Raw genomic sequence first — 18092 nt, 5'->3', positions numbered from 1 at the left:
GAATTCCACACAATCAACTCTCTCTTCCGCAACTACTAGGTCCATCCTCAGTCACTCCCTTCCTACCCACCCAACATCATGTTCTCTCTCTCTCTCTCTCTCTCTCTCTCTCCCTCTCTCTCTCTCTCCCTCTCTCTCTCTCTCTCTCTCTTCCTCTCTTTCTCTTCTCTTTTCTCTCTATCGTCTCTCTCTTTATGCCCCCCTCCCATCCAGGTCAGTTTGTGTTAGACAACTACTCTTAGGTTTGGGGCTTAGCCTGGAATAGATAGTGATTACTCCGTGTAAGAAAAGTGAGCCTTCCTTTCCTAGAAGTTATCAGATACCAAGAGTTTCTCAGCTAATAACATGTGTGATGTAATATGTAATAGACTATGTGATCACTCCTGTTTTGTGTGTTGGTTTTTCTTTTTGTTCCAGGCTCTCACACTAGCCCGGAACTCACTGTGTAGTCCAGACTGACCTCTAACTCATGGCAGTCCTCCTGTCTCAGTATCCAGTGTGCTGGGATTCCCAAGTGTGAGGCACCATACTTGTCTCAATCAAATTTTGCCAAGTTATCCCATGACTTGAATACCAGCTGTATCCATTCTCAGTTGTTTTACCTCTCCATAGAATTTTCTCCCTTCAATAAAAACATAAAGGAAACAACCCCACCTCCCCTGAAAAACTGGACATAGTAGACATCCCTAGTTAGGGTTTCCATATGTCATGGAGGGGAAACATGACAAGCAGCTACATACTGCATTCCAGGGGAAACAGACCATGATGGCTCAAGACTTGACACCAGTATATAAGCATCAGTGACTCACTTTATAAACTAGGTTATCTCCTTGGTCATAATACTGTTCACCTATAAAAGTTAATCAGCTCCAAGTTCACTAAAGTAAGAAATTTAGAGTAAGAAACATGAAAAGCTGTGCTGACTTAGAGGCCTGTCATGTTGCACTTACTAATTTTTAAAGGCCTTAGTAAACTTATCACTAAACGTGAAACTCTACAAAAATAAAGGTAACTTTAGGGTCTTTACATTTTAAAAGAGCAGAAAGCGTCTGGTGAATAAGTGTGTTTCCTGAGCCAAGAAAGAAAGACAGGGAGACAATTTAGTCAATACTATGTTCAGATGCCATCCACTCAGCTTCCAGTATTGCCAGTTAATGCCAGAACTGTCTTTGAAAAAGAGAACTCCTAACCACACTTTAAAGTGAATTGCTCTTCTTTTCCCTCGAGCCTTAAGATCAAAGAGGAGAAAACACTAAAAAACGTGCAGGAGGAAACTGCTAGAAACTCTCCTATGTTCTTACATGCAAGCAACTGTTACTGGAGAAGCCAGTGACGACAGGAGAAGCCCAGTAACGACGACTGGCCTGAAACTCTGTCAGATACTGTGCTCTGAGAGCTACATGCAGTAGAAAATATTGTTTGTACATCTGAGCCATAGCACTAAGAAAACTGGGTAGAAATAATGGTGTCGCTACTTACTACTTACACAATGAATCAAGCATTGGTTTTCCCAACAATAAATTAAAATAATATTTGTACAATCTATTTGTTTCGTTTTGTTTTTTGTTTTGTTTTGTTTTTAGAGACAGAGTTTCTCTGTGTAGCCCTGGCTGTCCTGGAACTCACTCTGTAGACCAGGTTGGCCTCGAACTCAGAAATCTGCCTGCCTCTGCCTCCCAAGTGCTGGGATCAAAGGTGTGTGCCACCACTGCCCGGCTAAACAATTTTTTTTTGTTTCATTACTTATACAGTCTGAATGTCAATGTTTAACACTATACCTTTTGACTCTCATTCATAGTAATAATATTGCCAGTAACATCAAAAAGAAACAGTGTACTAATAGGAGAAGCATGACTTTCTTTCAAGGCAGATAACTATACTTGAGCCTAATTTTTTTAGCCCTAACCTCTGTTTCCTTCACACATTATAAAGGTGCATACCTTTAATCCCAGCACTCACTCAGGAAGCAGAGGCAGGCAGATCTCTGAGTTTGAGGCCAGCCTGGTCTACAGAGTGAGTTCCAGGATAGCCAGGGCTATGCAGAGAATCCTAGTCACAGAAAAACAAAGACGACAACGATGATGATGATGATGAAACTTTATAATTTAGGCTTACCTAGTGGACTCACAGCACTACCTTGCACAAAACTGAAGCTCTGAAACGTAAACCATCACTACTGATAGAGCTTAGAGGAAAAAGTACTGAGAGTACCAGACTTCTGATTCAAATGGAAACTCCACTTGTGTTAGAAAACAAAAAAGAAAAACAACAACAAATCTATCAAGCTTCCTGCCTTCGGGAAGATAGCTACCTGAACCAATTAACTACATTCTTGCTAAATCTGCTGGTCCAAACTAGCAATGAGTCTACCTCCCAAGTTAGTGTTTTTTAAATGTAAACTTTCCTCCTTGCCCCAGGGCTATGGGCTTTCCTTTTCAGAAGGGGCAGAACCTGCTACTTTGTCCCTTTACTGGAGATAATTTCAATCCCCCATTCTGTTTGTTTGTTTGTTTGTTTTTGTTTTTGTTTTTGAGACAGGGTTTCTCTGTGTAGCCCTGGCTGTCCTGGAACTCACTCTGTAGACCAGGCTAGCCTCGAACTCTTGAACTCAGAAATCTGCCTGCCTCTGCCTCCCAAGTGCTGGGATTAAAGGCATGCGCCACCACCGCCTGGCTCTCTTCCCCATTCTTTTTTTTTTTTTTTTTGGTTTTTTGAGACAGGGTTTCTCTGTGTAGCCCTGACTGTCCTGGAACTCACTCTGTAGACCAGGCTAGCCTCGAACTCTCGAACTCAGAAATCCGCCTGCCTCTGCCTCCCAAGTGCTGGGATTAAAGGCGTGCGCCACCACCGCCCGGCTCTCTTCCCCATTCTTAAGGAGGAAAAAAATGTCCCTGCAGAACAGTGTAATGAGCCTGTCCAGTAGATTGCAGGTCCTCAAAAGGAAAGGTTGGCTTAAAACACTGAACTAATCAGAGAATCGATCGCCCTGGAGTGTTTCAAATTGACAGCAAGTATCAGAGCCTCTTTGGTTTTGATGAGGATGACAAAATTAACTGGGAACTATTGAGAGCCATGAGCTTACCTTCTGCGGAAAGCCCCTTTGAATACTAAATAGGAAAGACAGAGGTAAGTAAAATAGAACAGCAGGTCTTAGTCTACCAGCTGCGTTCCTGACCTTCACATTGTTTCGTATCTATTAGCATTAGTGTTTGAATATAAAACACACACACACACACACACACACACACGCACACACACACACACACACACACGGAAAGCTCACATGATGAATGCTTAGTCCCTAGCTGATAGAACTATTTTGAGAGGTTCTGGAAACTTAAGGTGATGAAGCCAAGCTGAGGGAAGTGGATTACTGGGGTGTGTGAGAGGGGCAGCATTATGGACTCTCCTTCCAGGTCCAGAGACATATAGCCAATTGACCATGGACTGAACCCTCTACAACCATGAGCCAAAAAAAATTAATAAACAAACAAACAAATAAATAAAAGCCAACAACAAAAGCTTCCTCTCCTAATTTATTTGTGCCAGATGTCTTGTCAGAGTAATGAGAAAAATAACAACCCAGTACCATAAATCAGTAAGTAATTCAGCAAGTAATCCTTTTGCTTAAGCTAATTCAATGTGTTTAGGGCTTCTAGAGCAATCTATACCATCACAAAAGGATAGGAGAGCACTAAAACCTTGCAATCAGTCTTTTTTCTGTCTGTATTTCTTCTTTATACTGTTGCCTCGTGACCCAAGGGTCACTCTTCACCTTCTTCCTGTTGATCACTGTATTACAAAGTCAGATGACTTGATCACCAAGAACTTATGACCATATATACAAGTCTTGATTTTTCTAGCACAAATAGGAAACCTTTAAAAAAGGATTCTGATTGTTTTGATTTGGGAAAGTACTCATTCTAGACCAATTGACATTGGCCATGATGGTATACACAAACAACTACACACACGACAGCAAACTAAACATTTAAAAGTTTGATTGTTTTGATGCCAGATCTTGCTAAGTGACCTGAACTGGCCTATGATTTTGGATCAGTCCTCCTATATCAATGAGAGTGGTCTTCTAACCACTCTCCAACTACCCATTTATATAAAACCTCTGCTCCATATTGAATTTCTTGTTTACTTTCAGAAAACCATCAAATAATCACGGCTCCATGTACTCGCCCATCTGTTCCCTTCGCCTATGATGAGCCACTGTCGTCTCAAAATTCTCAACCTTCAAAGACTCAGCTGGAAGCCTACGCCCTACCTCCCACCACTCAATGAGTCTCCTTATTCTTACCCTTCTCTTACCCTAGACTGAGTTCATTTATAAATCTGTCTTCTCTTCCCAATGAGAATTCACCCTCCTAGAGAGACCGAGCCTCAGTAGATTCATCCTTCTATCCTTCCGTTCCTAAGGCAATGCTTTATGCCTGGGCAGGACTCAGAAGATGATTGAGAAGTGAATGATCCTTCAGAAGTGCTTACTACATACCAACTACCTTCATTAAGTAGCAATGGAAGAAGGTGACTTTAGGACCACCCCACATTAACTCTCTGAGAAAGAAAGAGCCTACCAAGGAGCCAGTTATCTTCAGACAGCTAAAGTCAACTTGGAAATGGAAATTCCCATTCTAGGGCTGGAGAAATAGCTCTTCGGGTAAAGCCTGATGATGGGACCCATGTATAAGTAGACAGGGAGAGCTGCTAACTGATTCCACAAAAATGTCCTTTGATTCCCACACATGATCTGTAGCACATATATATACTGACACACAATAATAATAGTTGATGCTAACGATAACAACATATTTTTAATTTTAAAGAAATCTGAAGTCAGGCAGGGGTGGCATACCTTTAATCCCAGCACTCGGGGCACATTGAAAGGCAGATTTGTATGAGTTCAAGGACAGCCTGGTCTACAGGGTTTGTTCTAGACAGTGTTTACTGTCTCAAAAAGAAAAGGGGAAAGGAAAAGAAAGACAAAGGAAGGAAAGAAGGAAGGAAAGAAGGAAAATAAATCTGCCTTCTTGGTAAAAAAAAAGAAAAAAATCACATGAACCCCCAACATGACTGGTATTGTACTGAACCAACCAGATTTTCTTCAAGACACTAAAGTGGAGAAGAGATCTGCTTGCTCTTAGAAACAAGGATTTGGTTTTCCTCCTGCTTTTTCCATCACACCATCTCAGCCTCCACTCTTCCAGATCGCAGCATAGCGTAACACTGCCTGCCGGTGCAGCAGATTCAATATTCCCAACATGGCAAGGAATGAAACAGAAGCAATTTCAAACACCACTGGGTGTAACCCCTGCTCCAAGATAAACTCCACACAAAATACAGTTCCACTACAATTTCACTGACCATGTTTGAAACTACTATGAATTATGGGAGGGCATGCTCTGAATTTCACCCTGCCCAAGCACCGAAAGACTAAGATTTCTGGTCCTAGAAACACCTTCTGTCACTGGTGCATAAGTTCACAAAATTCGAGTCTGTAGAAGGACTTCGTAAATCTCCTAGGAATCGAATCTTCCAGCCACCAAGATCTATTGTTCCCACAGATGCACTATTATAGACCTGACAGAGTCACTGGTGCTTACATAGAACCTGATAGACTTAGTACGCTAAAGACAATAGCCAATAATCAAAAGCCAATTATGAAAAAAAAAGCCAATTATGTTCTTTTCTAAGTCATGCACAGTACTTGATTGATAATAATTTAAAGTTAACTCCTATGACTCCATAACCTAAGCAAAGGAATTTTAAATTAGGTATAAAAAACTGAAAAGCCTCCTTCTTTGCATTATCAATAGGAAGATAAAATTTTTTTTGCAGATTAATTATGTATTAAGTTCTTTTTGGAATGACTTATTTAATCTTTACAGTAATCTTTTCTACTTTTTTATGCTTAAATTATTGGCAGAGCTAGGACTGAACCCGAGTCTAGATAGCTGAGCCTTAAATATGCATCTTTTCCATGAAACCACACTACTTCACCGATACTTCACTTACTTTGATCTGATAAATAAAATTCAAAGAACCAAATGCAGAATAGCCACTCAGATTGAACTGAGAAACAGAAAGTAGTAGAAAAGCAAATGAACTCCAAATAACAAAGCTTTAATGAATTAATTATGGTGCATAATAGGCCAATGTTATCAGCTCACACAAATGTACCGCTATAAGATGTCAAGATTAGGGACAAGTATGTGAAGGGTAAGTAGGAACTCTCTTTACTATTTTTTGTGATTTATCAGTTAACCAAAATTATCCTAAAATAAAAGTATATTTTTAAGTGCAAGAAAATTTAAAAAAAAGCAAGGACGTTTTAAACTCAAATATTATCCTGAACTTGATAGCTATCTGGATGTTTTCAAAGGAAGAGAAAGATAAAGTATTGCCTATGGTTACCAATTTTAAATCTGCCAAAGATGTCACTTACAATTTCATCACATTAGGATACTGTTGTTGAAAGGAAAAGAAAGGAAGAGAAAAACAGAGGGGTGGGGGGCTATTGAGATAGCTGCATGGGCAAAGGTACAGTAAGCCTTACCACCTGAGCACCAACATAGTGGAAGAAGAAAATCACAATCAGAGAACCAACTCTCAAGAGTTGTCCTCTGACCTCCACACATGTGTCATGGCTGGCACGTGTGCTCTTGCATATGCATGCACACACACACACACACAAAATAAACACTTTAACGGAGAACAGTTAGATTCTGAATCAAATATCTCAGCTAACCAACAATAAAGTCGTAGCAAAGAAAGAAAGAGAAGAAAAGAAAGTAAGCAAACCTCACCAGATTGATGTGACAGCAGCTGCCTGACAACATGCTGAAATAGGCAGTTATGAGTGACTGGGAAGCAGAAACAAGACAAGGCCACCATGAAGTAAAGGTTAGGGGGAGGGGACATAGCTATTAGAGCATCCACAGACAAACCCATCTGACCCTCAGTAGCCACAGAGACAGGCTCATCAAAACCTGAGCTAAGACCTCATGCAAACCTTGAAGGAAAGAAACTCAACTGAAGATAGCCACAACACACCTCTACACTTCAGCCTCAAACCTGGAGACCAATCTTCCGTTTGTCTGTGGACGGCAAGGGCTGCTGATCCTGTCCAGATCTCTTCCAATACACCTACATATAGCGATGGTGTTCTTCCCAGATCTATCTATCACCTTCAATGAGAAACTATTTATCCATCCTAGCACCACATTGTGTGTGGAGGGGGGTGGCGGAGCCGGGTGGGGGGGTGCTATTAGTGTGCATATTTTGAGTGTTTCTATTATGGTAAGTAGACTTGTGTTCCTAGACCATTATAACTTAGCTCTTTTCTATACTACTTATCCAGTATAAACATCCAGTTTTATTTTCTATATGCTTATTTGTATTAGGTCATCTCAGGGTTTCTGCTGACTTTTTTTTTTTTTAATGCTTCTTGCCTTTGTTATCTCAGTGGGCTACACACACTGCTTATTTCAAAGTTTTCAAGTTCTTCCCCTCCGGAATCTTCATTACTACCAATGCTTCTCTATCAGAATATTCCTTAGTGCTGTTCTTGACCCTTTTGAATACACATCCTTAATAAAGACATCCTTTGTGGGGGAGGAGAGGAGGGAGGTGCTGGGAAGCTTCGGAATTAGTCTCTGAAGTTTTGTCATCTACATACGGAGGGTGGTCTCTTTGTTAAAAATTTAGCTGTCCAGACCTTAAGGTCACGCGATTAGTATTCCCTTGGGAATCACTGAGCCTTTCTTTGAAAGAGCTGTCCAATTTTCAGGCCGCTCTAGATAGCTGCTCATTCAGAAGCTTGGCCAGGAAAGAATGTCGGTGTTTTCCCGCAGGTAAAGGTGCCTGGGGGTCAGGGAGAGAGGGAAAGGCAAGGGGTGGAGTGGGAGGCGGGTGATCGACAGGGATAGAAACGGTGTCTCCTCCTCCCACTGAATGCGAAATAGCCAATGGGGTGGCGCGGCCGGGCCGGCCGGTCGGCCAGTGCCATATAGTATGCAGCAACCGGAGGAGTCACGTTGGGGGAACGGCAGAAAGCAGCTATCCGTTTACACTACTTTGCTCTAGCAGCTATCTTAATGGTGACTGCGTGGCCTGGGGGAAACCTGATCGGCCAGATCCAGCCGAAACCGGGAGGGAGGGAGTGGGCTTTCCGGAGGGGGGGAGGGGGAGGGAGACGAAGAAGGAGGAGTAAGAGAGGGGGAAAGAAAGAGGAAAAGAGTGCGAGGGAGTGAGGGAGGGAGGAAAATAAACAACAAAAAATGTCCTCTTCCTCCCCCACCGGGCAGATTGCAAGTGCGGCGGACATCAAGCAGGAGAATGGGATGGAAAGCGCCTCGGAAGGACAGGAGGCGCACCGAGAAGTGGCGGGGGGCGCGGCGGCTGGGCTGAGCCCCCCGGCTCCAGCTCCTTTCCCCCTGGAGCCGGGGGACGCCGCGGCTGCCTCCAGGGTAAGCCGGGAGGAAGGGGCAGCGGCGGCCGGAGCGGCAGATCAGGTACAACTCCACTCGGAACTTCTGGGCAGGCACCAGCACGCAGCCGCCGCGCAGCCCCCGCTGGCCTTCTCGCCGGACCATGTCGCCTGCGTGTGCGAGGCGTTGCAGCAGGGGGGCAACCTGGACCGCCTGGCCCGGTTCCTTTGGTCCCTGCCCCAGAGCGACCTGCTACGTGGCAACGAGAGCCTGCTGAAGGCGCGAGCGCTCGTGGCCTTCCACCAGGGCATCTACCCTGAGTTGTACAGCATCCTCGAGAGCCACAGCTTCGAGTCGGCCAACCATCCGCTGCTGCAGCAGCTCTGGTACAAGGCGCGCTATACCGAGGCCGAGCGAGCGCGCGGCCGGCCGCTGGGCGCCGTGGACAAGTACCGGCTGCGCAGGAAATTCCCCTTGCCCCGCACCATCTGGGACGGCGAGGAGACGGTGTATTGTTTCAAGGAGAAGTCGCGCAACGCGCTCAAGGAGCTCTACAAACAGAATCGCTACCCCTCGCCGGCCGAGAAGCGGCACCTGGCCAAGATCACCGGCCTCTCCCTCACCCAGGTCAGCAACTGGTTCAAGAACCGGCGGCAGCGTGACCGAAACCCCTCCGAGACCCAGTCCAAAAGGTGAGCGCCAACTTTCCTCCTCCTCCCCCTTCCCCCACCCCTTCCCAGCTTTCTTTTCCTCCAAGCGCTCGAAAACATGGCGCTTACCTTCCCCACCAGCCTGGTCCGGCTGCCCACCTCTCCCCGCCCCCCACCTCGCTTCCCTTCGGGGAGGGGGGGACGACGGTGGCAACGGGCGGGCGGGGATCCTCCCTCCTAACCCTCCCCCTCCTGCCCCCAGAAGTTTCTGGTCGCCCTCCTAGGTCCAGTCCCCGCCCCCACCTCGGCTGGTCACTGCTGCCCGGCTTCCCACCCCCATCCTGCTGCCTTTGAAGTTGCCACTCTCGCCTTGGTTCTTTTAGAGAGTGTGTGTGCACGCCGGCAAGGCTTCTCTCACCGCGGCTCCGGGCCCGCAGGGGCAGTCGGCGCCGGCCGGGGTCCCTGCCTCTGACGGGTCACCCGGAGCCTGGAGTGCGCACACGCTCCAGAGTACCCAGGGTTCTACTGAGGCTCAGGCCTGCCCTGGAGGTCACCAGAGGCGCTCTAGAAGGAAAAAGAAGCGTTAGTGGAGACTAGTGGCTCAGATGGGGTCTGGGGACGTCGAGGCTTTAATATGACAGAGTTAATCATTCACCCTGCCCGCCGCGGTTCCCATCCCTGCTAAGGCAGCGTGGGGTGTGGGTGCTACTCGTCTCTGCGGTGTTTTGAAACCTGATTCTGAACAACTTCGGATCGGGTTACAGTGCATCAGAGGTGGCAAGACTGAAGGACAGTTTCTTGGACCCCCTAACACAGTTTGTTCCCTTACTGACTGGGCAGTTGGGAATAGGGGACACGCTGGCACAAGGTGGGCAGCAAGAAAGTAGGGGAGCTATCCACTCAGTCCTCCTTCAGCCATCCCCCCCGCGGCTCCCCCCTTCTGGTTTGAACTTTATTGTGTTTTTCCCCTTTCGTATAAATTGCAGGGGTGTTTTTTTTCACCCCTTTTGTGTCCTTTAGAGTAAGACCCTTGGCTGTGTGTGTTTAGGTGTGTGTGTGTGTTGTTGTTGTTGTTTAGGTGTGTGGTTGTTTTGTTGCTGCTGCTGTAGTTGTTGCTGTACGGGTAAACTAAGCAGAAGATTGATTACCCCCCCACCCCACCCCCCGCGGGGATTTGGAGAGAAGAGAATCTAAATGCAGTTCAAATGTTCTGCTCTGGGAAGGAACCCGGGAGCCATGGAGCCAGCCGGCCGGGGCCAGGTGAAGGTGATCACCCTGTGCATTCCAGAGCCCGCCCTCGCTACTTTGCTCTGCGCCCGGGTGGAGCCCGGAGGCCCACAGCTCACCCCAGGCAGGGAGAGAGGCGCACTATGCAGCCCTGACCCTGGTTGCCGGTAACCATAAACAGAACATGCCCGCCGACCTGCGAGCACCCTCCCTCAACCTTGAGAGAGCGAGCGACCTAGAGAAGGAGCACTGGTTAGGTGACCCCACCTACCCAGGAGTGCTCTGCAGATGTTACTGAGGAAATCTCCTAAGTACTGGGTATGAAGCCGGTGGCACATGCAGGCCAGCTGTCCTGTAACCTTTGCTATGGAACCGGCCCAGTTCCAGGATCTATCTACACACACACACACACACACACACACACACACACACACGCATCCTGAGCCACGCTCTGCTGACTTTATCCTCTTCCCCATTAACTCCACACCCTCAACCCCCAGCCCAGTTGCCTAGTATAGGCCCCTCTCCGGATCTGCCTCCCACCCGCACCCCGGTGAGTCACCCTCACCAATGGCGACCGCTGCTCTGCTTCAGCTCGTAAATCAAAGCGCTTTCTCCTGGCCCCAGAACCCAAAGCCTGGGTAATCCCCTCCCCTCAGCTTGAAAGGAAACCGACCACACTGGGATGTTGGATCCTCAGCTGGACCAAATCTCACCAGGCTTCCAAACTGCTTCTGTCCTGCCCCGCCCAGAATCAACCCAAACGAGGAAAACTGCCACCATTCCTCCCTGACCTGAACTTGGTATTTCCCTTATGTCCAGGATCCTGGAATAGAAGGACTGAAGACTCAGGGAAGGGGTCTGATAGTTACAAGGACCCTGAGGGTTGCTCACCTTTCCCCTCCCACCTCACCAGAGCACTGGGTGGTGTGTGTTAAATAGGCCCCTACGATTCCTTTGGATCCAAAGGCAACTGTGCATACCGAGAGTTGCAAGTGTCTTTCCTACAAGGGCAAACCACTTTACTGAGTGAGAGTTCTTTCTCTGGTGGAATAGAAGTTTGGGAACAGGTGAGAAAATGGTCTCTTGTTGCCTAACTGGCAAATAAAACTGAACCCCTCACACCGCCTGCCCTTTGGCATTTCCATCTACCTTCAAAATAGCATGAATCTGAAATGGCTCTCCTGAACAGCAAAACGACACATTAACATTTAATGAATTGTTTCTATGGCAGAGATAGTGGGTTTTTTTTGTTTTTTGTTTTTTAACAGCTGGAGTAGCACATGAATACTGTGAGAATGGAAACACAGTATTAAAGTGCTTTTAGTTGAATTTTACATTGTCCAACCTTCTGGTCTTTCTCTGAAAAATTTTAAAAGGGATCCAAATACATCTTCTCATTGTCTGGCTGGGCAGAATTTGCTTAAAACCTCATAGTTTCAACAAGGCTAGCAGATAATTCTATTGTGCTTTGCTTAAATATTGCCTTTAATGGTTTGAAGGATGTTTTACAAACTATGTGGATTGTCAAACCCTTGACCTTCGAAATGTCTTCTCTTCCTCCTGAACAGTGAATCAGATGGCAACCCCAGCACTGAAGATGAATCCAGCAAGGGACATGAGGATTTGTCTCCTCACCCACTTTCAGGTGCCTCTGATGTCACCAACCTCAGCCTTTCTAGCCACATGGAGCCAGTATATATGCAACAAATTGGAAATGCTAAGCTATCGTTAAGCTCGTCTGGAGTTTTGTTGAATGGAAGCTTGGTGCCTGCAAGTACTTCACCTGTCTTCCTTAATGGCAATTCTTTTATTCAGGGACACAATGGAGTTATCCTTAATGGACTGAATGTGGGAAATACACAGACAGTGTCACTGAACCCACCCAAAATGTCTTCAAACATTGTGGGCAATGGCATAGCCATGACAGACATCCTGGGATCTACCTCCCAGGATGTGAAAGAATTTAAAGTCCTCCAGAGTTCTGCTGTGAACTCAGCAGCCACCACCTCCTACAGCCCTAGTGCCCCTGTGTCATTCCCAGGGCTGATACCCTGCACAGAAGTGAAAAGAGAAGGCGTTCAGGCAGTGGCCTCCCAGGATGGTGGCTCTGTAGTGACTTTTACCACACCTGTGCAAATTAACCAGTATGGCATTGTCCAGATCCCTAATTCTGGAACAAACGGCCAGTTCCTTAATGGGAGCATTGGATTCTCTCCACTGCAGCTGCCTCCTGTCTCAGTAGCAGCTTCACAAGGTAAAAGCTTCATTTGGTACCAATAATGCACCAGGGCATGTGTTGGTTAGTTGCTATACATGACAGGTTTAGTGAAAGCTATAGATTCATGTTATTGTCCAGATACATCATTGGTTTACAGAGTTACAGAATAGTCTTGATGTGGCTTCCAGTACCTAAATACTATCCGGCTTGCCTGATTTTCTTACATCCTGGGGAATGGAGTTTTATCTTCCCCAAACAGAATGGAAAAGTACGGTTTCTAGCAGACCTTGCCAACTCTACAATTATAGGAATATGGTAAGTCAATCAGAGCTTATAAAATAACCCAGTACTTGACATTTTAAAATTAAAAATTAATAAAATTGCTAGGAACATAAAATTAGTCAAGCAGTTATTTATTTGACCAGAAAATGTTTTAAAAGAATAAACTAAAAGACTGAATGTACTCTTGTTTGTATCGTGTTCTTCCTATAATTAACTTTGAAACCTAAAAAGACCTAAAAGAAATTTAGAAGAACACATGCATTTCTTTTGCTCTAGATGTGTGTTCATTTCTCAGCTGTGTGGGTTTATATTTATGAAAACAATTGTGTCATTGTGTGTTTGTGGCTTTCCTAACAGCAGCCTGTTAGAGAAAGGAAATAGCCTGAGGCTGGCACATCAGTTTCTCAGGAATGTGAATCGAATCTGTATCGCTTGTCGTCTTTTCTCTGTGTTGAAATAGGAACAGTTAGAATTGGCCATAGGAAGCAGAACAGCCTCTAGCTCTTAGGAGTGGGAGGTGGTGATCATGTTATCTCTCCTGTAAGCAAGTCTGAAAACCCAGATTTTTACCAAAGGTCAACCTGCAATATGGCCAGTTTTTATACAAGTCTCATTTCTGTAGCTATGGTCTACTTCAACTTATTAGAGGCATTAGTGAAAAATGGTTGTACACTTCATTCTATGTATTTGTCTCTCTTTAGAGAAAAAGATAGTAAGCCACCATGGTCCTGTGGCACACTCTTCAGCTATTGATTGCTCCACATTATGTAAGAGTTAACCTAAGTCACACTCCAATTTAGGACAAAAGACAAACACTCCAGAGAAAGCCAAATTATTTATGACTCTAACCCATCTTCCCTCTTTATGAAAATTTCCAAGCAGTTTCTAGCATTTTAGAGACAACGAAGTTGGGTAGATAATATAAGTATGTATGTTAGCAGTGTGTATGCTATGCTTCTCATCTGTAACCAAGACAAGTGCTATCACTTTAATAGCTACGGTTGTTTTGGGATGGGGTTAGGGGAGGGGGTTGTTAACACTTGTTTTTTCCTTTCAGTTTTTCAAGACAGGGTAGCCCTGGCTGTCCTAGACCTGATTCTGTAGACCAGGCTGGCCTCAAACTCAGAGATCTGCCTGCTCCTGCCTCCAAGTGCTAGGATTAAAGTCATGAGCCACCGCTGCCCAATAATAGTTAATTTTTCATTGGGATATTTACCAGGAATAAGAATAGCATTGTCAGTTAAAATAGCTAAGCTCAAATGACTGGGATCCCGGCCTTTTGAATGCTGGCTGGCATTAAGTTTAACCAGGTGGTTCCAGTAGGCAACTCCTTTGTAGGAGTTGTGTATTACAGTTTGCTGTAAAGCATTTTGGAAATCTGGACTTTATTTTTAAAAATGCTAAGGTAGGTATGGTGGTAAATGCCTATCTATGATCCTAACACTTGGGAGACTGAAGCTGGAAATTGGGTTCAAGGCCTACCTGAGCTACTTATCTATACAGAGCTACATTCAAGCTAGAGCAGGTTACATAGTGAGAGTCCACCTCCAAAAAAACGAACCAAACCAAATCAAATCAAACTTACACTAAACATTCTTTGAAGTGTCCAGAAACATAGTCTTTTCTTCCTAGATATAGGAAAAAGTTTGATAGGAAGTTATGGGGGGAAAGCATCCTGCTGATATCTGTATTCACTTTACAATCAGAGAGGATTTGGGGCTTTGTTTGTTTTTTCTTCTTTAGCATCATTGTAAAATTATACTTTGCACTTGCATTTTTTTCTGTCCAGTTTTTGTACTGAATAACTTGTAACTCAGTTGCTGCTATACTTAAAAATCATGTTCTAGCCAGGCATGGTGGTACATGTCTTTCATCTCAGCCTTTGTGAGGTGGAGGCAGGCAGATCTCTGTGTTTGAGATCAGTCTAGTCTATAGAGTGAGTTCCACCACAGGCAAGGCTATATAGATAGACCCTGGCTTAAAACAAGAATAACAACAAAACCATGTTTTATATCTGAGGCCTTGGATTCAATTCTCAGTACTGAAAAAAGAAAACAAAACAAAAATCAAAAATCATCCTTTAGAATATATCTGTTTTCCCCTTCATTTATGTATTGTTTTTCCATGTTCGGGGTATATTAGTTTACTTGTGTTGAATAGCTGTTGGGGAAAGTTGCATATGCTGCTACTTATGACTCTATTAAAAAATAATCATTTTGTGGACATGTCTGCTAGTGAACAGTTTCACAAACACACACACACAAAGCAAAATATAGATCGAATTGTAGCTTTTTCTTCCTTACGATTCTGAAGCCTACAAGGCTTTTAAAACGCACTTAAAACCAAAGGTTTAAAATAAGGGCAGTTTGTTCATGTGTATGGCCTGAAAAAAAATGAAGTTAAAAAACAATGCAAACATATACAGAAGTGATTTTTCGTAACAGTCTTTCTGTGATAAATACTTATGTACTAGTAGTTCACATTTTAAAGGAGTTCAAATATAGTGTTTTCACTTTTTGGTTTCTCATAGAAAGACATTCTTTTGCGTGTATAAAGTGCTTAAAATGTTGGAAGCCATCGGTGGCCCTGGGAACTTCTTCACATAGGGAACACTGTCATCACAGCTGACTTAAGAATTCAAGAAGGGCAACATTGAGTGAACTACTTAATTTTCTGCACTTGTAAAGGAGTTGATTAGACCTCTAACTGAAGAGTGAGGTAGATAAGTACCCCATGTTAATTCTCCTTCAGAAATCTCCCTAAATTGCTCTTTCTCTGTCTGGTAACATTTGGGGACCCGAGTCATCTGACAACCATCATTTCCCTTTCCCTTGTAAAGACTCAGAGGGAATTTTATTTGATGGAGATTTGAGGGTCTTCGCTGTCCCAAGTTTCTCATTTAAACATCTCTTTTCTACTTGCACTTTTTCTTCTAGTCTCCACAGACCATTAAAGTGGGGGGCCTCAAAAGATGCACCCCTTTGACAGAGGTGTTAATTCTAGTCCTTTACGTTCTTCTGTAGTTTCAAAAGAGTACTCCAGGGTTACCATTCATTTCTACCATCACTTCAACACTGAACATTTAGAGCTAGCACAACAAATGAGGGAGAGAGGAAAAAAAAACTGGAGGGTTTTGTTGACTCGAGACTGCTTTATTGGTAGTTCGGTGGAAGTCTGAGACTTGTCTGTACAGGTTGATGTCATTAACTTGTAAGTTCCAGAGAAACTCATTTTATGTGGTATTTTCGACCATTTTCATTTACATTTTATGTCAGAACCTGAGCAGTCCTAACGGAAATCTTTTGTTTTGCGATTGTGTTCTCTCGTTCTAACTGGTAGGGTTAGTCACCACTAGCAACTGATTAAGAGATGGTCGGCCTGTGATAAAGAGCCAGAAACTCCAAAGGTAGCAGAGCTCGGACAAGATTTTCTCTCTTCTTTTCTAATTTTCCCCTGAGATAAGGTCTTACCATGTAGCCCAGACTGGCCTCAAAATCAGTCCTCCTGCCTCAGCTTTTATCCCCAGGCCTCACATACTTGCTCGTTTTGATTGATTGGCTTGTATTTCTATTTGTTTTAGATGCTGAGGCTTGAACCCAAGACCTGCACCATGCAGGTGATCTGCCACTGAACCCTCTCCCCAGGCCCTATGCCTCCTAAGCCACAGCACCTTTCATTGATCCTTACAGTGGCAGAATCTTTACCCAGCATGTAGGTAGAAAGCTCTGAGTTCAGTCCCCAGCACTGCAAAAGAAATACAAACGAGAGAGAGAGAGAGAGAGAGAGAGAGAGAGAGAGAGAGAGAGAGAGAAAGCTAGTCTGCCGGAGTCCTGTTTACTGTGCTGAAGCTGGACTACGTTACATATTTAAGTGTCACCGCTCCATAAATACTATACCTGAGGAAAAATCATGTGCGCTAGAACGAGTGACTGTGTGTTTGTTTTGGTTTTCTGTATCATTTTCATCACTGTTAATTGGTACCTTTCCCCCCAGGTAATCTTTCAGTAACTCCAAGCACTTCGGACGGAAGCACATTTACAAGTGAATCAGCCACGGTCCAGCACGGTAAACTTTTCCTGAGCCCTCTTACCCCCAGTGCAGTGGTATACACTGTTCCTAATTCAGGCCAGACTGTGGGAGCTGTGAAACAGGAAGGCTTAGAAAGAGGCCTGGTCTTTTCTCAGTTGATGCCTGTCAATCACAACGCACAAGTAAACGCAAGCCTGTCTTCAGAAAATCTCTCTGGGAGTGGCCTCCATCCACTGAGCTCTTCCTTGGTTAATGTGTCCGCCGCCCATGGTTTTTCCCTGACCCCCCCTACACTACTTAATCCCGCTGAGCTAAACCCTGACCTTGCGGACAGCCAGCCCGTGTCTGCGCCTGTGGCAAGCAAATGCACTGTGACATCTGTCAGCAACACTAACTATGCAACCCTGCAGAACTGTTCCCTTATTCCTGGTCAAGACCTATTGTCCGTCCCGCTGACCCAGGGCAGCCTGGGTGAGATAGTTCCCACGGCTGAAGAGCAGGTGAGTCACGCCTCGCCAGCAGTCCACCAGGATTTTGTCAGAGAACAGCGCTTGGTTCTGCAGTCAGTAGCTAACATAAAAGAGAATTTCTTGCAAAATTCTGAGAACAAAGCAACAAATAACTTAATGATGTTGGACTCGAAATCCAATTACGTCCTCGACGGTGTGGTTGAACCCGGCTGTGAAGACCTGGGAACGGACAAAAAAGAGCTGGCCAAGCTCCAAACTGTCCAGTTGGATGAAGATATGCAAGACTTATAAGCCTGATTCACTCCTCCCATCCTCCTCTTCTCTGCTTTAACAGGAGCAAATCCTTTTCTTTTCGAAGCCCCGAAGATGGAGAGCTTCTACTCATTTAGAGGAAAACACTGTACTTCCGCAAGCAAGTGCGTTTGGGTTGCGCTGCATGAAGATCCTAGTTAAATCTACAGGAGTGGAGCTGCATTGCTGAAGCCTCTCTGGTCACATCATGCTCGCTTTGAAACAGATCGGGGCAAGACAACAAGTGAATGCATCAAACCATCGTCTATCATTTAGTCAGCAGTATAACTTCACCCGCAAAATGGAACGTGACAGTATTTCAAATTTAAAATGTATACACCTAACGTAGAAAATTAAATAATAGCTCCAGGCTGTTGGAAGCAATGCAGTTGGGTTTTTGTTTGTTTGTTTGTTGTTTGTTTACTTTTACTCCGTGGGCATTGAGATGGTTAAGAAACAATGGTACTCTAGACTATCATAAGGG

General features: G+C 44.7%; 1 protein-coding gene across 1 annotated transcript; it reads left to right on the top strand.

Annotated features, from left to right (window-relative positions):
- Nucleotides 1-8288: 8288 nt before the first annotated feature.
- On the top strand, nt 8289-17608 carry Six4 (SIX homeobox 4). The gene is made up of 3 exons (XM_028752072.1): nt 8289-9130; nt 11887-12572; nt 16812-17608. The coding sequence occupies exons 1-3, from the start codon at nt 8289-8291 to the stop codon at nt 17606-17608; spliced, it is 2325 nt and encodes a 774-aa protein (XP_028607905.1).
- The last annotated feature ends 484 nt before the right edge of the window (nt 17609-18092 follow it).

Source organism: Grammomys surdaster, unplaced genomic scaffold (genome assembly GCF_004785775.1).
Source record: "Grammomys surdaster isolate TR1022 unplaced genomic scaffold, NIH_TR_1.0 127, whole genome shotgun sequence".
NCBI classification, from domain to species: Eukaryota; Metazoa; Chordata; class Mammalia; order Rodentia; family Muridae; genus Grammomys; species Grammomys surdaster.
Note: the sequence above shows the minus strand (reverse complement) of the source record. Positions and strands in the feature narration are given on the sequence as shown.

Bases quoted from the DNA above. Each gene is read 5' to 3' on its own strand.
- Six4 (XM_028752072.1), top strand. From the start codon at position 8,289: ATGTCCTCTTCCTCCCCCACCGGGCAGATTGCAAGTGCGGCGGACATC. The intron at 9,131-11,886 runs GTGAGCGCCAAC...CCTCCTGAACAG, and splicing joins TCCGAGACCCAGTCCAAAAG to TGAATCAGATGGCAACCCCA. The intron at 12,573-16,811 runs GTAAAAGCTTCA...CTTTCCCCCCAG, and splicing joins CTCAGTAGCAGCTTCACAAG to GTAATCTTTCAGTAACTCCA.